Raw genomic sequence first — 23520 nt, 5'->3', positions numbered from 1 at the left:
CGATATACATATATCGGGATGGCACTCATTCAGCGATCGGAAAAAAATTTTCCTCCGCCTGCCCCGATAAACCTGTTTCGTACCGAGGAATTGGGAAAAAAGTAGGAAAAAGAAAAAAAAAAGTTGAAATGGTCGTAGGCCATTGGAAACTGCACGTGCCGGCCACTGAACCATTGCGATCATTGGAAGTACAGAAGATGTGAAATGATAAGCGGAGTGAATTTGTCTTTTCTTTTTTTGCAACTCCTGTTGGATTGGGAAATAATTTTCGCAATCTCTGAAACTCGTGTTAGTAAACAACGAGTGGTTCGAAATTTAGAGACAAATAAAGACCTCATGATTTCGGGGGAGGTGGGGTACAATTTTTCCCCGAATCCCCAAACGTAATCAGGGTCACCCCACAATATTCTGGAATGCGCGTGCACGTACACTCAACGATTACCTGGAGAGTGTTTCATGTACTGTATCAAGTTTCAAGTACGCTAGTTGGTCGCAAATAAAAATAACTCATATCCCTTTTTTTAATATATTTTTTTTTTATTCAGATTTATTCGTGTATCTTGAGTAACGTGAACCTTTTTTGAGATTTATACATTTGTTTTCCATCGCCTTTCCTACGGATATTTCTTTCGAGAATTTATGTGCACATCGAAACGTATCGTTAGATCCAGGTATACCATATACACGAATCTTGCGCAACTTTTCAAGTTGCATTAGGTCCACCAAAGCGACAGGTGGTACATGCACTCTAAGTTTCATTTACGTATTCATTTTTATTCATGCGATGCGCCCATTATAGAGACGTGTCGCCCCCACGAATTCCACCAAGGTTGTCTGCCATCGACCTTCAAAACATTCGAGACTGCAACGTTTTACTCTTGGCGCGGTGCTACAGTTACACACAGCGTAGGTACCCTGCGTTCAAATATCCGTAATATAACGTTACTACATACCCCGAACAAGGTGGAATACGACTTAAAATCGCGAAGGTTCTACCTGAGCCACGTCTTCCGATCTTTATAACCCAAGATTTATAGAAGTAAGAAAGGAAACTGTGATAATTGTAACAATCAATTTTACAAAATGACCGTGGCACGCGCAAAGTTACGACCTATTACCACTTTATTGCTCTTATAAGCTCAGACACTGTTCCAACTTAACTATGGTTTCGGTACAGTGCCCGTGCAATATACCTCGGCAAAAAACGTAATGTCGAACGGAAATGGCATTGCATATGTACACGCGGAACTTTATGTACACCGACTATGTACGCGCATTATACACGTGTATACGTATACGTCACATTCCACCTGCACACACAAACCTGTAGCACAAACTGCTTCAGTAACCCTTTATCCGAAGATAATCGCACGGGCGTAAATACTTCGGTATGTATTCATGCATGATTTTTGTGCTTCTTATTTTCGAATGTTATCGATATTTTTCCGTCTCAGCGATGTCGTTTCACAAAGAAAGGTTCGCCTCGTTTACGCGTAACGATATTTCTCGCATAATTAGGTACGCGAAAAAATTGTCGAGCACGTCGAGGGTATTAAGGAAAATGTGAAGGAAGTGGAAAAATACCGTGCGCCAACGCATAGGCGGTAGTAATATACAAGTAACAAGAAACGCCCTCAACAAGGATTAGGAAGAGGAATTGTGTTATCGTCGGTTGAGGTAGCGTCCAGCAACCGGGGCCAATACACGGGACAGGTTGTAAAGAAACATCGGGCTGGCAAAGTGTTTAAGAGTGTTATCTGTCGGACTATTAGTCTTCCGTTGGTGTGTGGCCCGGAGGCGAGTTGTTTGAGAGAAAACCCGGGGGCCCCCGTATACAGGTACACAGGTACGTAGGTGTAGGTATATGTAGGTAGATATAAAGGATACTGGAAGGACCTCGTCGTCGCTCCGGACTAACGTATACCGGAGAGCTGTGCATCGGGCGCGGGTTACCACCGTCCGCATATGAGGGTTAAGTAGCCGGGTATCGCTGTCCAGCATCTATTCTCTACCCCTGGACCAAGAATCCGGTTCGTTCTTTTACCACCGACTCGGATTCACGGTGCCCCGCAGTAGCGGCAAAGGCGGCGGCGGCGGCGGCTTTCCCGACTTCGATGTATGTAATATTTCGCTGTTGTATGTGTAGCGTGTATTGCGTTACATGAAAATTGCAATATACCTCGCATGTACGCGAGGACCGCGTAGATCGTGCGTACGTATATATGGGGTGTCCATGTAATTGCTCTGAGAAGACAAAAAGAAAAAATTATTTGTCGGTGTTAAAATGTGCGGCAGAGGCCGAAGACATCAACGAATTCTATCGATTTTCATTTTCGTGACTTATCAAAGAGTAAAATTGGCGTTTCGGTCTTGAGACGCGATGAAAACTTTATACGTTGCGAAAAACACTGCGACATGGGGATTCTGAAACAATCGTCGCGAGACGAGGGTCGTAGGCGCATTCGATGATATCCTTCTATTCGACGTAATTCACATGGCGAGATAACCGTAACGCGGTTATACTGATAAGATTAGGTTAGGATGGTCCTTCGCTTCGGCCCTGTTTTCTTCTGAAGAATCAAACTGCCGCAGATTTCGGCAATCTGCTTTCGAGAGTACATGAAAATAACACGGCATCTCATCCTCAAAGTTGTTAAATGTTCCGTCTGATTTCTCCTGACTGAATATTCGCAGTTTTGAAAAAGTAGGCATTGATACATTTTCGCCATCTTGCTGCCGCAGGAGATCCGTGAAATTCTTCGCTCAAACGTGTTTTTCTCACTCGATAGAACGGACGGAGATTTTTCAAATTTGTCAAATAAGATGAAATCTCATCGACAAAATGTCATAAAATTCGTTCACAAATTTGGATTTTACATGTTACCGTTTTGAGTGGCTTCTTTCGGGTCACCCCGTATATTACATGCGTACGATATACCCATATCATGTGACTGGAATCTACTCTTCGAGGTCCTTTTATTCTCATTACGCATATGTGCACATAAGTATACGACTTAAAATTTGTTTCACGTACGTATCGTGTATTCGCCCGAACGAAGGTATATATTACTCATAGTATTACCGCTCGCTACTGCTCGACCTGCAGCTGGTTATATATTTCATAAAGGAGTGAGCGTCGACCTGCAGCGGATTGCGTGCGAATTTGATTGACCTTATTCATTTTCGCAGTCATTATTCGTTGGAGTCTCCGAATGAACACAACCTTAACGTGTAAAACGATATTCTCCGAGGATATCGCAACAAGTGAAATAAACATTAATGCGATACAGATCGAGGACCGAGAAGCGGAAGGTCGTAAACGACACTTTTTGGATCATATCTCGTTTTACGGTTGCAAGGACACGTAAAAGTCCTTAAATATTAGAGGAGATTTACGAAATACTGAAACAATTATTATTCTCAAAAACTGAGGCTATTTAACGATCGACTCGTACGGCGTAACCCTCAAAAATTGCAGAGGCGGTCTGAGGGGTCAAATTTGCGGATGAAGTGATCCAAATTCGTTCTTCAAAAGTGAATGAAAAATCGTATCTCAAGAATAGGAACCACCTCGACATCGTCCCTGCACCTACACTTTTCCGTGGTTACGCCCTTCTGTTTTTTTTTTTTTTTTTTTTCTTTTTCTTCATACGTGTATATTTAAGATTATTACAGAAAAAATGACAGCTATAAAGATACTTCAGAGATGTGAAATCTCCGTGTGCACGCGGCCCGTGCTTCCGCAGGAGACACCGATTCTACGTATGCACGCTACGTGCAGCCCGTGGGAAGTTCCTGGGTGACGAAAACTGACGTCCCTGATGACCCAGATAACGGTGATTGAAGACCTTAATTATGGCGGACTCGTATCACGTTTCGTGCCTACATATACATAAATATATAAAAAGCACATAAATATCGAGCATGTATACATGTACGTACGTCACAGACAGAAATAGGTGTGTAAGTTGAACACCTATTCACATCGGTAAGCAGGACGCATGTGGATGTCTCCGTGTGTATATATCTACCTGGTGCATTACACGAGAGTATCTGAGCGCGAGTAGCCAGCCGGTCGTCCTTTATTCTCGACTTAATATATAACTGCGACCGAGGGCCGCCCGCGCCGTACCGGAGAGCGAACACCCGTACAACGATTTCGCCGGTAATCCAGCCGCGGAGCAGCACCTTGAAACGGCATTTGCTGCCGAGTTTTCGTGTCTAAGGATTCCGTTTGTGTTTACGTAATGGAAGGTGATGCGAAAACCGACACGGTCATGGATTAACCGATTCAGGATCAGAATCCTTGACAACCGGCTCCTAAAACTTGGCCCTACCTCCGACCCGATCCGAAACGAGCCTGCAGGCTCAAGGATCACGAGGGGGGACCTACATGAAAACTGCATCTACAGCTAGGAGAAGAATTTTTTTCACACTCGAGATGGGTAACGAGAATTCTCCTGTAGTTTCGGAAATAATTAAAAATCAAAGATCAAAGCGGGCGTCTCGCGAGACCCTCTGAGCACACGGTGCCGAGAAAAAAAAGAAAAAGAAATTCTTCATGAATGAAGTCCTGCTGCGTTATAGAATTATTGTGGGTTGATCTGTATAAACATGTGTAATATACGGGGGTTACGTATGACGTGTTGTTGCTTTTTGTTGATATAACCGATCGAATTTAAATAAGTTTTGCATACTGGCACGTACAATCGCCATTATTGGAGTAACCAAAACTTCCTGTAGGGCTGCCTCCGGCGTACGTCGTATTACCTCAATAATTAGATAAGGAAAATCGTTATGATTTCCAAAATATATATCGGATGAAACTTGACGCGCGAGTTTCATGAAATTTGAAGCTTGCATTTTTCAATCGTACGTTCCACGAAACGGAAAAAAACACATGCTTTAGATTTTGATGTTTTTCGAGGGTACGGTTCGACTCTTCATGTCGAATAATAAATTTCGCAATAAATGACACTCGATAAAATCCTTACGGAATATTCTAACAAAAATCATCGACTCGGTCTTTTATCGAGAGATATTTTTTTGGCAATAATTCCACACATATATCGGAACTCCTCAAAGGCTCGATAATCTGAAACTTAGCATTGTTCCTCAAAACTTATGCATGCATGAACTTCATGGTTCTTGTTTTATCTATACCGAATGAGCGTATTGGAAACAAATTATTCGCTATTAATTACGATGTGATTACCATTATTATCATTACAACTAGATGCGTATGCATAAACATTAAACATGCAGGAATAAAGGTCACGCGGTGCAGTCGAACGGTGCGATTACATTGAGATAAAAAGAAAGGCAGAAGTCATGCACGGCAATTAAGACGTTCAACAAGTAATTACTGTCAGTGTATAATCTGTACGGTATAACCGCATCGGGAGTTGTGAGTGCAACGACGATAAGCTCGCCAGTAATTGACGCCGGATTTTAATTAATTGCTTAGATTGATCGCCCATTAATTCTATGGTAAATCAGACGCAACGTCTCAGCAGCTGGCGCGGGTCTCACTCGGTGAGGATATACCGGGTTTATGTAATGTAACAACTATAAGCGTGTCGAGCGTGGGTCGGTTATATTTATCTTTCTATGCACCTTAGGTACGTACGTGCATACCTATACCGTAATTATACTTGTAATATGCAGCGCAAAGTCGGTTCGCTTTTCTCCTTTTAACTCGCGTATTATACGACTTGAACTTCGCGGTTCTATTCGCGTGTCAACTAAATCAATCTTCTACTGACAACAAAAACCACAATTATTATTACCGCAAATTGACCGAGACGCTTCCTTTTAAGTACGCATCGTGCATGCGCGCGCGTGTTTGTGTGTGTGCGTGTGTATACACGATTCACGAACTTACTTTGCACTTCCGGCTTTGGCTCGATGCAAAAAAAAAAACTTTTCTCATTCTCTCGCTAATTCGGTGGATTCCAATTTTTCCAGTGATCGCCGATGAAAATGAACCCGTGCGATTGTGCAACTCTAGGTAAAGCTCACGTTGGAACGATAATTTCTGAATATTTGCGCTTACGTGTACTGGATATTCATTGCGCGGTTTTTCCCGGTTTTTCCTCAGAATATATATGTAGCTAATTTATAGTTATTGCTTTTTATTTATCCTGTTGATTACCACGTGAGGTTTTATTGTGCGAATTCTGTTGAAAGGATATTACTCAAGACGTTATTAATAACGGACAGATTGCAGGCGTCTCGGCAAGTGACGTCGTGACAGTCAGAAACCTGCATACACCTGGAAAGGTGACCTTGCAATGTGTGTAATTATCGCCTCCCAACAATTATCGAATTCTTTTTTTTTCTTTCAGTTGATCTTACCTTTCTAATCTGAGGTTTTTTAATCGTAAAATCGATGCACGAAATGAAGAAAAATCTAATGTGCAGAGAGCTTTGCAATCACTTATTTTCTTACTGCTCGCGGTGTGCAAAAATGCGCACGAAATTAAGTTGGACGTGGACGTTTTTGGTCGTCGGAAGAAAATTTCTGGTAATAATTCAAATGCTATGATGTTGCGTAATTTATATGCGTGTAATTCTGATTACGAAATCCAGAGTTTGAAGCGGAACTTCCGTACAATTTATTTTTGGATTAGTTGATTTTAAAAATACTTTACATGAGTCAGTTCAAAACTTTCGCTTATTTATCACTCCGGTGTATACGTACATCCACAATGAATATAAATTTCAAACAACTTGCAAAATTACTTGTTTTTCCAGTTCAAGAGTTAACGTTACGTGCGTGCTGACCGATCACGTGACGTTGATTTTTTAAAAAATATCGGTAGAATTAGAATCTTAAGAATTTATGAAGAGCGGGTATTAAAATCGTCGAACAAGAGGAAAGCTAAATGGATCGGAAGAAAACCTGAAAAAAATATCGATCGAAATCATAACGATAACTTCCTTACTCCTCGAGCGGAGCTTATATTCCCATACACACATTCCGATGTTCCAAAAATATCCCACCCGTGTTTATTTGCACGGCAGAAAATTTGCCTCTGATTATTCATTTAGATCTCCGTCCGGAACAAAAATTCCTCTTCCTCGTTGAAATGTTTTTTTATCTTTTTTTTTTATTATTTGTTAGAACCGTTTAAAGTGGCGTTAATCTTTTTCGTAAACATCACGTACCATTGAAATGATCAGAATTGATTATTCAAACACCTCTGAGAAATGAAGCTGAGAAAAAAAAAGAGAAAATCAGAATCTGATCTCGGTTTTGATTCGCTTCAACAAAAACTTCTTCAAACTTCCGCGCAACAATTTTTTTCAAATCGATCGGGGACCAAAGACTGTATGCGATTTGTTACAATGTAAAGCTCTTTTTCGGGAGGAAAAAGGAAAAAAGAAGCAAACCGCATCAATGCAAAATCTGAGAGCTCATCATCAATATAAATTTCAGATAAGACGCAGCGTTGATAAAATTCGCGAAAAGATCCTTTTTTAGATAATGAAATTTCACGGGCGAGTGCGTTCGCCGTCCAGGATCAACCTTACCGAGGCGGACGTTGCACGATTTAGTCTCATCCATTGTGTCTCGTTGTAGACGGAAATAAGTGAAACCAAATAAAATATACTTCACATTGAAAAAAAAAGAAAAAGAAATAAAAATTTGACGAATAAAATATAAAGAAAAAATGAACGCAACGTCAACCGTTATCGGTGAGTGTTAGTTTACACTTCGAGTCCGCACGGAGTTTGTTGTACGATATCTCTCCCGGCGGGCACGTGTTCCAAGTATACAAGCGGCGATAATCTTACTCATATGTTTTTTTTTCATATCGGTGTGTATAGGTATCCGTATACCGTTTTTTACACATGCCCATGTGATTTTTTCGAAGACAGTCAAAACAATGGCTAATTGAATAATTATTCATCTTGATTTACGCCGTGCCTCCATTCGATCAGACTCAGGCGAAAATAGTTGAAATATAGCCGGAGAAATTTCACGTATACTTTTCGTAAATAATTCACGCTCTCCGACTGAATGAATTTTCAACTGTATACACAGAGATACGGTATGGACGCGCATCGGTGAACAGGTTGTATACATCGCCGACGTTTCGATGTATATATACGTGTGAGAATGTACCGTAAATCAAGAAAGCAATTACTTACAATTAGCAACAGTTTACTACACAACTAGTTCTCACACGTCGTAAAGATAAAACAATAAACACATACGCGACCATCGCGGATAAGCTGAAACTATACGCGTGTATGATACCAACCGGCGCCTCATACGTGTGTACGTCTATAATGTACAGGTATGTGGTACAGTATACGTGCAATGTGCATATTCCGTTCGAGTAAATTAACGATATTTCTCTTCCTTTTTCTGCCTTTTTGTCACCCCTTACTTTCGTTCGAATGCTTCATCCGCTCACATCTACATCTACACCGCATCGTTGAGCATCGGATCGTTCGAACTAGCTAAGATACTGCAAAGATTGCATTTTCAGCCGATGAGGTGCTCGATTTCCTCTCATACCGGGTACCGAGTTAGATTCCAAGATCGTCTACATTGTAGTTCGAAAGTACTAATTTTCTCTAAGAGTTATTCATCATTGTAACGATAACTGGGTGTCCATACGACCGTATAGAACGAAGGATAATATTGATCTTGATCGTGGCAAAATATGAGACACTTTTAAATCCTCGGTATAAAAGAATTCGAGACTCGGGTTCCCTTGAAAGTTCCCGTCTAGATGTAGGTGCGTAAAGGTTACACCGTACGTATGTATAGATCGGTTAACGGGGAGGGATCCTTTCGGGAAAAGTATAAGGAAGGCTCGATATATCGTGTTCCAAATCACGGAGGATCAAGGATCGGGTTATTAGGATCGAAATGAATGTAAATCCCCTTAACACGATCCCCGGGCAAAACACGGCTACCCAAAGACCAAATCCCAAAGTGGCCAGATTAGATATACGGAGCCGATCCTATATCTAACCCCTTCCGCCGCCACCTAACTCGAATCTCTGCCTCCTGGAATGTATCCCGAAGGGCGATGACGCTGCTGGTGGTGGTGGTGGTGGTTCTGGTGGTGGTGGTGGTTCGCTCTTCCTTGGATCGTTCGAACAAGGATTCAATCGACGCATGTCGCTCTTGTTCCAACTGGATATAATATAACTCGATAATTGTCGTGATCGATGAAAACCTCCCGCGGCCACGTTACGTTATGATGTTTACATTGTTGCTTCAGTTGGCACGTGCTTTTCACACTCGAGCCGCCAACAGACTTTTCCTTCTTGCTCTTCTTCTTTGCCAGCTCACGCCATTCTTTCCAAGTTTCCGGACATACGTACGTACGCATATAGATAAATGTCCGTACTTTGTATTCACCTATAAACGTACCCAGAGCCGCTGACCTCTTGCATTCGTATCGTTTCAACTCCTCCGCGTCTACCGCACATGTGTGTTCTTCTGTTATTATACCGAACGCGATGAGTAAACTTGACCACGTGAGTGCACGCTAATTTTTGTTATGGTTAATCAATCGACGCGCGGAAGTAGTTTGTTATCGTTGAACCGTTGCATGTTTCACCGTTGTAATAATTTTCCGTCGGACCGGTGCGATTGTAATTTATCAAACACTGGAAGGATTTTCTCGGGATGATAACGTTCGATGTGCCGGCCAGCTGTTACGGCTGTTATAAAACTGGATTTATTACCTGGACATTTTACTTTCGAAAGTCACTGGATGTGCGCAGGCAGAGGTGTGTGTGAAAAGTTTCCGTATATTCCAGCCACCTGTACAACCTCATTTGTAAAGGAGTCGCGGCGACGGGGTCATTCGGTCAGTGAGGTTTCCGTGACCGATGATCCGTAACGCGATAGAAAATGACGTGGCGTCATCACCCACGTTGACTGACAATATCGTTGATGTTAGTGACGAGTCCCCGGCAACATTGTCCATAATCCATACCTCCAGACAAAAAGAAATTCGGAGCCCGTCGCCTCCGATTTTCGTCAGGGTCCAGTTGTTTCGACGATAATAAGGATGTAACTTGAGATGCTGGGACACGAGGACACGGGTTTGACGAGAGTCGTGATCAACCTGCGACCAGTTCCAGGAACCCCCATTGCCACGTCCGATGCGGCGGCGAGTGCACGAGGAGACTCGAAAGCGACGAGATAGACGAGGTTCCAGTCAAACCAGAAACGAAAATATCCAAACTTATATATATATATATATATATATATATATACTTACACCACCGTTATGCGCATATATTCGCCTCCGCGAAGAATCCCTTATTCACCTCTCGTTCCTTCATTTATATTTTATCGCCGTATCATAATAACCATTCGTTCGTTTCAGTTCACACGTAATTGACATTGGGCAAGTATCACACTGCGGTCTCTGGTTACTTCGTAACTCGAATTCTTTTTCTATTTTTTTTTTTCTTTACCCTCCCTTTTTTTGCCGTATCTTTTATACCGTTTTTGCACCGCCGCACCACCGTTTCGCGCACGGTGCAACGTTCAAGAATCGTTCGACGGCAACGAGAAGTAGGGAAAAAAGAATGTATAGAAAATTTCTCAGAAATTTCTCGACCTTGCGCTATCCACGGGATGCGCGTGTACAACCCGTGTACGTACAATATTACTTCGGTCAGTCATCATCCCTTCTCGACACCGGCGAGATCCTGTGTTAGACAAATGATAACCGGCATTCAAATCGCCACGGTGCCAATTCAGCGTGAAATATTTTTGTTCACGAGGTGGGCAGATACGTTCGCATGTAATTCGACGATCGCCACACATATATCTCGCATCGAGTATATCATTACGTCTTGAGATGCAACGTACGCGCGAGAGCGCGCGCGCGCGCGCCCCGATCATATTTGTTATTTATGAATGGTGACGATTATTGTTATTACTAGTATTATCATCGTCATCGTGTCATTATTATCGTCGTTTTGTTTCTAGACGGAATTCTCGGTGCGCGGTGATCGAATGCGGATGAAACTATAATACGTAAAGATCGAGGCGTGAGATAGCTCACCTGGTTGCATGCGTGTAGACAAACACGTACAATTATAGGCTAGCTGTGCGTAAGTTAAAAAGCAAGGAAAGTGGTAAGAGGTGGAAGGAAAGAGGAAAGAGGAAAGAGAAAAGAAGGGAATCCTTACGCTATGCTGTCGCTGACTTTGCTAGAGAGCTCCACAAACACTCGACTTCTTTTCTTGCGGTCTTCTGTTCCATACTTCGTTCTCATCTCGTCTTCTGTCCTCTCTTTGTTGCTGCATCATTCTTGCGTCAAGTGTACCACGCCTCGAAACTATACAACGTCCTAGCTCGCGTTTATAGATATTATTCACCTTTGCGAAGTGGCAATTCCTCGTTTTATATCCACACAGTTTCACGGTCGTACCTTGACAATGAGTAAACAGATCGGAGGACGTTACGATTCCCAGACTCGATAAATCGCTCTCTCGAAGAGTTACTTTTAATCCTCAATTTTTTGCGAAATTGAGCAAGCCTCCTGAATCAGGGCAAATGAAAAGTAGTGAGATCGATAATCACCATAAGAATTTTATGAACATGTTGCGTTTCGTTCGATCGATCGTTTACCGTACGTGACCTCTGGACATTCGTTAAGTATCCGTTACACGCGAATGAATTAAATGACAAAAGATTGTAGCCGTGTAGATAAATTTGTTACTGTGCTCGTGGAAATAAATATTAATAATACGTGTATCACGTGGAATTTGTAATGGCGGCGCCAATGCAGGTATAAGGGAATAGAGCCGATCATGCGATCGGCAGCTCGAAACGGGCCAGAGTGAATGGAACGCACGCACATCGCGGGGTCCCGTCCCACAGTCTCGCTCTCGGTCCTCGGTTTAACGGCGAGTGCAGTGGGCCAGTTGCTTGAGAAAGGACGAATAGGAACGAAAGAAGAAGAAGAAGAAGAAGGAGGAGGAGGAGAAGTAGAAGTAGAGAGGAACAAGAACAAGAAGAAGAATGAAAGAATGGAGCATAAGAAATAAGGAAAAAAGAGAAAGATGTATAAAAGAGGGAAAAAAAAAAAACGGAAAAAAAAAATGGAATAATATGGAGGAAAAGGAAGAGTAGGAATGGAGCAAAGGCGGCGGGGGCGGAGCTCCATCTCCGAATGCCGCGACGGACTCACGAGCCGACGGACATATCTCGTTTTCCATCCTTCTTTAGCTCCTCAATCCGGTTAATCTCCTCGACCCTGTACCAGCCAACCCCTTTACAGGCGGACCACCGTTTCACTCCGATGATATGTTCCACCATCAGCTATATATGTATACATATTCCTGTTGTACGCGTATCTGTACGCGATGTATGTACCCATCCATATATACATAGGAATCGATTACATACCCATATGCTCGGCGATAATGTGTGTTGCGGGTGATAATTTGCACATCATTTTCTCCTAACTTTCATACGACCGATGTCAACGATTCAGGGGGTAAATGAATTATGCACTCGGCCGTTCAATTTTGTTTGCGTTACGAAATGACCGTGGGATAGAAATGAGAGGAAATTTTTTATTGTCATCGTTTTCGCCGATTGCCAAAATCAGGTCTGTCGAGAAACGTATGGAAAATTATAATCTAGAAACTTCCATCGAGTTCACATTATCCCAAGATAATTGAATGCCGTACGCGTTTGAAATGTCAAAGTTGTAATTTCTCCAAGGTCGTAAAATCCGATCGCCACAACGCTCCGTGAGATTGTCATTCGAACACTTGTATACTTACTGCACTTGTTTTCACCGAGTGGATCTGAAGGTTTTAACGGTTACCAGAGGTTTATCCTTTACACAGGGAGACGGTAGCGGCTCGTTAATACCCGAAGCAACGAATGCGAGGTAATAGGTAATTAAATCTCACTTACGGGCAGCATGTAGTTCGGCGATCATTTTGCGAGTCGTAATTGAATGTCAGCCTGTGCAACGGAGGCGAAAAACATTTTAATTCTCACCATTTATATACTAGAGATAATATGACTCTAAAGTGTAACATTTGGTTTACAAACCGATGATCACATTTTTTTGGCTACCTATAACAAAGTAGATGAAATCGATAAAATAGGTAGGTGCGCACATAGATACGTTGTTTCGTTGACAAAATTATCAATATTTTTTCGTTGGCGCTCGGAACACTCAAAGGATGAGGTCCGACCGTAGATTCCTTTTGTTATTTTATTTTCACGGATAAAAGCAGAGTCAGTTTTATACAGAGGCAGCAATAGCGGCAGCCGCGGCAGCAGCAGCAGCAGCAGCAGCAGGCAACGACGTGGATCCAAAGACGAAGAAGGTAGTTTCTTATCGCCTTCACACGTTCGGAGGATTAAAAGTCTTGACTACTCGCCGGCGGGTATACGTAAGGGGGGCCTCGTTGGTGTATAATGGCGCAAGGTTTGCGGCGAGCTCTTTCAAGTTTAAATGGCCGCGTGATGTAAGTCCGTAAAGTTTTCGTTGGCTCGTTGCAAGCCGTATCTATACCGGCGTGGATCACCTGCAGCAAGTAGTGATGGTGGTCGGGTCTTCCGCTGCACTCGACGACCGCGCCGGCTGTCTATTTTTCCTAATGGATTACCAGCGGGCCATTTCTCATTCGAAATGGATTTTCATTCGGTACCGACACGCATTCCTCGAGTTGGCCAACTTTTTTCGCCTCTGCCAAATGTTTGGTAAATAGATGTAAACTTTGGGAGGGGCCTCGAGGGAATCCCCGTTGCGAGGACACGGCACCCCGTTGCGACCAACCATTCGAACGCTCTGCCCATTCTTTTCCCTCTATATAGTCGCATAAATGTATACTTTATACTCGTGCTTTTATCTTTTATTCCTACGTATTCATTCCCGTTCCCACAATCAACCGACTTAACGTGTACCGCGGCGCGTACACGTTCGTACACGTCAATACGTACGTACGTACGTACCTACACACCTCCCCGAGAGACGGACGAACCGACGTTTATCCGACGAGGTTCGTATCCACGCAAAGGGGGCTAAGACCTCAGGAGGTTACCGACTCTTACGAGATTCTTGAGTGAATCTTCCATTTTCCGTTATGTAACCAATACCTGGGCACCGTAAGCCGGGACCGACCGGACCACGGTCGACGTGGTGTCGCGAGGTACATCGCGCAGCGCGTGCATTTCTAAATATCGGTACGTCCGCTTGCAGTCGTTGAACAAACATCGGGGAAAAATCAATGTCGATATCCGAATCTTGACCCATAATCGTCAAAGTCAAAGTAAAAAGAAATATCAAACGAACGACGGAAGATAAACCAGAGCAACGGATGAGAAATCAACGGCGATTGCTCAACGGTACCAGAGCAAAAATAAACCGTTCCATCATCGATAGCTGTCACGAAGATCGTTTCTAATTCGGGCGTACGACACGCCTGTGAATACACACGAACATTTTTCCATGCGAATTATGTAGGCCGATCCTGGGGATTGTTTTATTTTTAAACGTATTTCCCCGCTAAATGGGAATACGACGTTCGAAGTTACATCGGTACATCGAACGGTACGGATTCGTCGGTAAAAAGAAGAAAAAAAAAGAAAAAAAGAAAAAAAATGACGATGAAAAAAAAGCTCCCAGAAGACACGGAGCCAACCTTTGACCCGAACAAAGCGGACTATAAATTCACTAAAATGGATTGCACTCGTGGGACTGGATGTTTTGTATCGCGGATATGTTCAAAGTGCAGAGGTTCCGATCTGCGGTATTTGTTGAACGAATGCAGGAGAGTTTGTCGTTCGAATTGTACGATGCGGCGCAGCTTGCGGTGCATATAATACCGAGGAGCATACTGTGCGGCGGTTAGCAGAACCCATTGAATACCCATTGAAACACGACGGCTGCAGCGTGGCGACGGTAATGACCCTTATTTATGAACCAACAGATCGGCCAATCAGAAAAGAGTTGCAACGTGTCCCGTGGAGGGGCGGGTAGAGAAAGAAGAAGGTGGATAACGCACAATGAAAACGCTATTAGCGAACAGTTCGCACGGTTACAGTTGCAGGGAATTCACCGGCACCTTCCTCGTAGCTTCCCCCTCTTCGGTTCACCCCCTCGAACCAAAGGATTGAGGAATATCCCCCTCGGGATGACGCCGAGTCAATGGGGGCTAATTGCCGTCAGTAAGGGAGAAATCGTACGGAAAAAAAAAGCGACAAGGCGTGACGCCATCGGTTGGTGAAATATTCCGACGTCGCCGTAAACCATCTTCACAGTTGGATCGAAGTAACGCCTTCGTTTCTCGGTTCACCGAGTTTTCCCCGAAGCGAAGGGAGATACGCCCGATTTGAATCCGGGACTTTTTTTCATTCATTTTTGGCGAACTGACCAAGCGTAGATTCCGATTTTCTAACGGTAGACCTGTACACTCGTATGGTCGGGAGTCCGGTCTTTGAAAATTGCCAATTCTAAAGCGGTTGAAAAGACGTGAAAAAGCGGTGAAAAGCCCCGAGTCGAAGGTACGATTATGTACGCCTATTTGTACAATATAAATATTGTTCATGAATTGGAATATAAGCGAGCAATAGGACAATGCGAAAGTCAAGAAGAACCGACGCTGCGTTTCTCCGGGATGGGCAGAGCTTCGATTCTCCTTCCCCACTTCAGTACCTGCGTTACACCGCGGCGATCCCGAACGACCGAATTTACCTTTTTTCCTTTTGCCTTGCTCGCCTTGCTTTGCCTCCGAGTGGCGGATATGCGTTACGGATTACTCTTCATCCCCGGCTTAAAGGTGCCCGTAGCAGAGCTGATTAGCTTTGGTTGCCTTATAGATGTACGCGTAGATTGTATTTATTCTTGTTATGCTATACGAGACTTTGGTAAAGGCATGTACAAAACCGAGGCGAAGGTTCACAACAACAACAACTGAAATATCGACCTCTCCGATGACCAGGTTAACTCGCCGAGCAGGTAACTCCAACGAGTTCAAAAGTCCAACTGTTTAAAAAGGAAAATATTCGGTTGATTGGCGTGACCGTCTTGTTCCGTTCTGTCTCATCTGGTCAACTTCTCCAGCTCTTTCCTCTTTGTCCCCCACGATTCGCCACGCCGGAACAAAATTCGTCCGTCACTCTCGCTCCGAGAGCACCGAAAGTTTATTCTACTTTCACACATTCTTTTTCATTTCATTTGTATTTTTTCATTATCGTTTCGAAAAGTTTAACGAAACCGAAGCGACCCCACATCGTACGTCGCATTCACTACAGACGATCTCGACGTTCTTTTTCTCGACGATCAATGAACGAAAATTCAGATGATCCTCATTTTAATGATGTCGAATTGCTTTTTCAGAGGTGCAAGGAGAAATTGAACACCCTGGCGATCTCGGTTATGAATCAGTGGCCGGGGGTAAAATTGCGAGTTACCGAGGGCTGGGACGAGGATGGAAAACACGCGACGGACTCTCTACATTACGAGGGCAGGGCTGTAGATGTGACAACGAGTGACAGGGATCGTTCAAAGTACGGGATGCTTGCACGCCTTGCGGTCGAGGCTGGCTTCGACTGGGTTTACTACGAGTCTCGATCACACATCCACTGTTCCGTCAAATCTGGTTAGTATATCTCACGCGATCCGCCAATTCAGCTTCCAAATTCCCATAATTCTGTCTCCCCATTTTCAAGGTAGTGCTCACATGACACGTGTGACGCATTTCCGGTAGATTAAAATCAATCTTGGACGGGTACAAGATTTTTCCCAGAAAAAATAGCCGATCGCCACATAGTTCAGTGGGTAATTCCCGCACTGAATCACCAATCGAGATCGTTTCACATCCTGGAGAGTTTTTGTTCTTTTTTTTTTTTTTTTGGGTACGCTGATCGATCGTAATCACACGTTCGAGTCAACTTTTATCAGCTCTCCATTGCAAATCAAACCTTGCGTACGTATTTACACAGCTGATTGTGCAGAGAGAGTGTTTTCTTTAACTGATGATTTAATTTTGTAGATCATCTCGTGTAATTAATCGAAAGAACAATCCAAGTCACACCCTGAATTTCTTCAGGAAACGTACAGAAATCGAGTGGAATTGTTTTTATAGTCTGACGCTTACGTCAAATGTTGGTAAAAATAAACGATGTACAAATACGTGTAATTCCAGCTAATCGGAATGAGTTTTCGCATCGGAAGGCAAGCGGTAAAGTGACAGTCCAGATCGATCACTTGCTTGATTTTTAACCGATAGTCTTCCGCACCTGTATACATATCAGTAAAAGCAAACTCGAACCGTTTTCTAATCGGACACCGCATCACTTTGAACCAATCACAGAACTGACAGTGCGACTCGTTCGAGCTTGTTTTTCCTTCGTCATGTTTTAATTCAAACGATTCAGCAATTAAAAAGTCGTCAAATATATCTGAAACAAACATTTTTATACCCCTATCAAGGTTGCTATTGGAAATTGCCAGATCACCGAAATCTAAACGAAACCATTAGCATTATAGCGGCGAGTTCCGTAATACCGTAGAAAATGTGTTCCGAAGTAAAATTAGGACGTTAGTTTTGTGGGCATTTATTTATCGATGGTTATTTAATGCGGGAAAGACAGACGGAGAAGAGCATCGACGAAACTTAAATGAGAACCACTGCGTACAAAAAGTTAGACCCGGCAGTTAGAATTCTACGATGTCGTTACAATAGTCGAAGATTTATATCGCTAAATTATTAACGAATTAACAAAATGTAATTAGAATTTATTTCGTCGATAGGATCTCCGATGTTGACGCCTGGGGCCTTATTTACATCTCGTTTCCGTCAAAGTGTTTTCCGCCCACTAAATCAGGGAGTTAACAGACCCAAGTCGTGGACGCCCAGTGGACTTTCTTTACTCGAAACTCCCATTCATTCTTATACGAACGCTCATAACGTCAGCTGTACGACTTCACTCGGTCCCTAAATTCAAAGATACTAAAAATCACCTACCGCGTCATAGTTTCGTGTTGTTTAACCTGCGCTACATGGGCGTAATTCTTTGTCTACAGAACCTTCGTTTTGGGAAGGAAAAAATTATATCTGCACCTTTTTCAATTAGACGTTGCAAGGCGGACAAATTCACCCGATCGGTATCGCGCGTAATTTGTGGTCCCTTTAGAGTCGACTTGTAATTTGAGATTTCCGACCGCCTCGAGATCTTCCTTTGGTTGACTGAAGCCGATAGATTAAAAGTGGAAACCATCCATCCCTCGATCTTTCACGCTGTACGGCATTCGTCGCGTGGAAAAAAAATGCCCTGTTTCATTGAGACTTGAGGAAATTATTCGGGGTGTTATTTCGAAGTTTTAATCCAACGAATGGAGTTTCCCGATCCTATCGATGCGCTAAAATTAATTCATCCCGGGGAGAAACGATTGAAATCGATCCAAAGAACAAGTATCGGAATTGACAACCACTGTTCTACTGGTTTCTCAACCCCACGACTGCGGCGGCACTGTCTCACATCGTTTTGTTACTTTCTGACTTACCAACGCCTTCAAATCTGCACCAACTTGCGGTCAGGCTGCGGTAGACATTGTCGGCCGTTCAGTTCGCACGATGACTCCGTCAGTCATTTTTATGGGTAAAAATGATCGAACGGTTAGTCAGAAGGTTCCGATGCCTTCCGCGGTTCGCGAATTGTAGATCGATGCGAACCTCCCATTGGACGGAAAAATTCGAAATGCATTACTCAGATCCAGTCGCGTCAATGCGGAATGAAATGGTCCGTGGAGCGGTAGAAAAAATCTAGAGGTTCAAAAGGGGCAGACTGGCCTTTAGTGAAACCACTTTGAAAAGCAAACACTAGAAAGACATCGGCGTTGTTTGCTCAAAAGGAAATCACTGAAGCCACCGAAGTCCGGATGAGCGTCTCTTGTCTCAGAACCGGATAAAGTGTTTCGTACTCCTGGAAATACGTGTCACTTGTTAGCTCACGATCGGCGATCGAGTACCCATTTAACCTGACCCAGCCCTTCATTTACATCCGACGTGAATCGTTTTCCAATATAATTTGTAAATTTTTATCTCGATATCAGCAGCTGTTAATACAATAATGACAAAAAACGTTCAATCGTTAATTCGATGGTTTTACACCGACTTACAACCGATAAACGTTGACCGTTGTTCATTAAATTACGTGGAGAATGTTGAACGGTAATTTTTGGTCGTTTAAACCGGCTTCCGAGCGAGCCGGAGACTGGAAAAGTTTAATTAAAATCGTGACGAGAATTAAAGACTGGACGGGTAGCAAGGGTTCTAACCCCGAACGCTCAAACTCGACGCGTAGTCCGGATGATCCTTACTTTGGATGTTCGCAATTCAATTCGGTTTGGATTTCAAAATAAACATAGCTTCGACACGGGGGGGTAAAACTGCAGGTTTGCTGAAACGAAAGTTGAAACGGTTCAGCAAAGAGAATTAAATGGGTTCCATGAAGTTCTCGGTTGAAACTAGGCTCTTTGACCGTGCGATACGACGACGTGAAATAGAATTTCAATTTCCCACGGCAGGTGACGTCTGCTTCAATTTACGTCACGCCTCACTCGATCTCGATGACGCCTGGCAGATCCAATTACCTGCCTACGATCTAATTATCACAGATGAGATCAACGCGAGCTCATCGATAAAACTCGTAGTCATCCGTAATACGACCTCATTGACCTCCGCCGCTTTTCCCCATAATTTAACTTTCGATTAATTATTGAAACCCTAATTAATCGAAAATTCGCATCGTCGGACGATCGCTCATCCGCAATAGCCCTGATCGGTTTACCGCTACACCTACGATCGCCGTGTTAACGATATCGTGCACGACCCACCGACAAATCAACCTCCAATTACATTTTCGAAGCATAGGTATACGTAATCCTCTTTAGTCCGTGCAATAAAGGCAATCCTCGTGATTTGTGTTTACAGAATCATCGTCAGCTGGTAAATCTGGTGGATGTTTCCCTGGCAAGAGTACCGTGATAACCGAAGACGGTACGGACAAAAGTATGAACCAATTACGTTTGGGCGAGCGAATCGCGGCGTTGGATTCGACGGGAACGATGGTGTACAGCGAGGTGATAGCGTTTCTGGATCGTTCTCCGGAAGCGAGACGGCAATTCGTTCGTCTGACAACGGAATCCGGTCATGCCCTGACCTTGACTCCGTCGCATCTGGTTCCCGTATCCTTGAAAGCTGGTCGTACGACGGAATTCGCCTCTAAAATTCAAATCGACGACCAGATTCTGGTCCACGATTTCGATCTACAGGACGGCGAGAGGATTTTAAGATGGGACAGAGTGGTGACGACGAGTCTGGTAATAGAGGAGGGGATATACGCGCCGCTAACAACGGAGGGTACGGTGCTGGTTGACAACGTAATGGCATCTTGTTACGCCGTAGTTGACAGCCAGCTCGTAGCTCATTACGCTTTTCTCCCGATGAGAATCTGGACGAATTTAAAATCCGGTGTAAACAGAATCGCTCGGATATTCGTAGGGCCGATTTCGGCGTGGAAATTTCGACCTGGAATCAACAGAAGTTCACCAACAAAGGACACAATTAATATAATCGATAGTGCTGTAAACGCGACGAGTTACGACGATCAACCCAGAGGCGTTCACTGGTACGCGTCCGTGCTCTACAGCATTTCGTTGTACGTACTTCCGGGAGGTATGCTGTACTAATTTATTATATTATTTTTTTTTTTTTTTATCATTTTTTATCGTGCCCGGGTCGCGTTCATCGATGCTTTTCCGTTCGTGTGAAGGATAATGAATCGTCATCTCTCTCCCCACTAACTCCCCCCCTCCCCCCGCCGCCCGGCTGATTTCCTACCCCATTTGTACGTACTTTCGCCGCAGATACGACGCAACGACACATCTCTAAGCTCGGTTCCTCGACAAACGTCGTTAGTTTATTAGGAAAAGAAAAAAACGAAAAAAACGCAACAATAATCCGGTGAACCCAGGAGACATTGGGGATCTCCTGCGACACCGTGTGATGTGAAATAAAATATATATTGAACACGAAAAAAAACAGAAATAATATCGTCTGCGATCTTGATGAAATTATTGGTTTTCCACACCTTTTCTCTCTCTCTCTCTCTCTCTCTTTTCGATCCATCCCAATGACGGATCGGAAACTCAACGTTAGTTGCAAATTGCGTTCAGCGATTTGAAGATCGAAAGTCACATGATCGAGCGATCGGAACTGCATAGCTGTTTTCTCCATGCTCGTGATTGGCGATTTTATGATTACATTATACCACCCCAACGGCTTTGTTGAATCTGCGAGGTCAAATTTATTCCACCCTTTGAAAATCGGCAATAAATTTTTATTAATTCGGTACACATAAAGATGACAATTATACGCGGTTTTAATAAATAATCTTGCAAAACTCAAGGGAGAGATAAAGTGCACTGAAACAAGTAATCTTAGATAAGTAACCCATGTACTGCGACGTTCAGGCGTCTGAGGGCATCGAAGGTCGCAGGTTAATCGCCTGATGAACGACAATTATACTGATTATTTGTATTCATTGAAAACTTAAAACTTAACGAATAACATACAAAACGAATAGACCCCAACGCCTGAACGCGACGTCGCAGTACCTGGATTGCTCATCTCGGATTACTTGTTTCAGTGCTCTTTATCTCCCCCTTGAATTTTGCACAATTATTCAATAACACCCTGTATATCCTAAAGCAGCGATATTAACGTCCATTTCTCTCATTTCGATTGAAATTTGGGTCCACCTTTCCACCACCGCTTCAGGTCGCTGCATCGCGATTGGCAGGTGACTATACAGGTGAATCAATATGTAATAAAAATTAAACGTGGAAACTGTTCGTGCAAGAAATTATATACTGTGTGTATCATAACTTATATCACAACTATCATGGTATCTATGTTATCGTAATATTATTATGATTATCATCATTATTATTAATTTCAATGGTTTTTGCCGCAAGATAATTATAAGTATTATATTATATTATGTATTATTATATTATAATTTTAAGTTATTAGATTGGTATTAGATTTAATTATTTAATTTGACGGATATGTAGAAGGGGTTGTTTTAATTTGGCCAGTGACTGCGATCAATATCGGCTGCATAATAACATGTAATCGAATATTATGTCTGCATGTATTGGTTAACGGGCTTGCGAATCAGCAAACATCTCATTGATAATTATTGTGCGAGCCCGCAATATATTATCGCATTATTTAAATATACGTATTTGATATGTACGTAACATAGTCGAGAAATTTGAATCGAGAACTTAAAAAAACTTCAGATATTTTTTGATTGAATCGCGAATATTTATGATAATTAATATAAATGAACGTCGTTCGGTGACATACGGTACATAACGTATCGATTCGATGAAAGTATCCGACGATAAATTCCATTCACGTGTAACTTCGATCTGCGACCGATGATGTAATTTGAAAAAAAAAAAAAAAGGTTAAAAAATTTTATTCGATTTTCAAATGTTATCAACGAACAATCAATCCATCGGTCTATACCCGTGTAATACGTAGTATGTACATATATACGTGTATTCCTATATATACGTTATGCGCTAATCAATAAATAGAACGTAATTTTTCTGGAGTAAAATGAATTTTCCACGCATGCACCGTTCGTTACGTCTTCCACACGGCCCTGCAGCGATTAAAACTATATGTTGTTGTAAATATATACACGATATTTTAATAAATTTATCCCCGTCCAAACTGTATGTATTTCCCCATCCCGTATCCCGTCCCAAAATCGACTCCTTAGCTCGTCGCACCTTCGGCGTTATTTTATATCTATCACTAATTATTTACCGTATTTATATCACGCGTATATTTGTAACTGTATTATTGTCGCTGTCATCGTCATTGTCATGATTTTGCTTCCGATTATTATTTTAGTATTATTTTTATCGTAATTATCGTTTTTATCATCATCGAAATCGTTATCACATCGCGACGATCATTCGCCCGGTTATCCTCCCCGCTGAGTTATAGCTGAAAAGTAATCGCTATATAATATTGTATTCGCTGTATAGTATCACGTAGGCACCCATCACGTATTATTAATGTGTTTTATTATATGATAATAATATAATGATATTATTTTATTGACGATATAAGCTAATATCCTTAAATAAATATATATATATATATATATACATACATACATACATACATAAAGTAAACATAAATATATATTATACATATTATTGAATAATATTATTTGTACGTAGTGAAAGAACGAAAAAAAAAACAAAAAAAAAAAAAACAAAAACAAATTATAAATTATGTATATATTATTGATAAAGTTGATCAAGTTATTGAACAAGAATTAATCGACATCTGGCCTCGTTTATAATAATCTCATTTCAACGCTGATCCTTTTATTTTCCACACTGATATGTGAAATTACGTCACTACCGATGAAATGGAAAATTAAAACATCGGTTACATAGCTCGCGCTCG

General features: G+C 42.4%; 1 protein-coding gene across 1 annotated transcript in view; it reads left to right on the top strand.

Annotated features, from left to right (window-relative positions):
* Positions 1-23018, top strand: part of LOC105683255 (sonic hedgehog protein A) — a 42014-nt gene extending 18996 nt beyond the window's left edge. The window contains exons 2-3 of the mRNA XM_012395725.3: positions 16356-16617; positions 19954-23018. Of these exons, the coding sequence (XP_012251148.2) occupies positions 16356-16617; positions 19954-20711 (1020 nt within the window). The 3' untranslated portion in view covers positions 20712-23018. The remainder of the gene's footprint in view (positions 1-16355; positions 16618-19953) is intronic.
* The last annotated feature ends 502 nt before the right edge of the window (positions 23019-23520 follow it).

The sequence above is a fragment of the Athalia rosae genome, chromosome 2 (assembly GCF_917208135.1).
Source record: "Athalia rosae chromosome 2, iyAthRosa1.1, whole genome shotgun sequence".
Classification (NCBI taxonomy): domain Eukaryota; kingdom Metazoa; phylum Arthropoda; class Insecta; order Hymenoptera; family Athaliidae; genus Athalia; species Athalia rosae.
The sequence above is the reverse complement of the archived record's forward strand: the minus strand, read 5'-3'. Positions and strand labels throughout refer to the sequence as shown.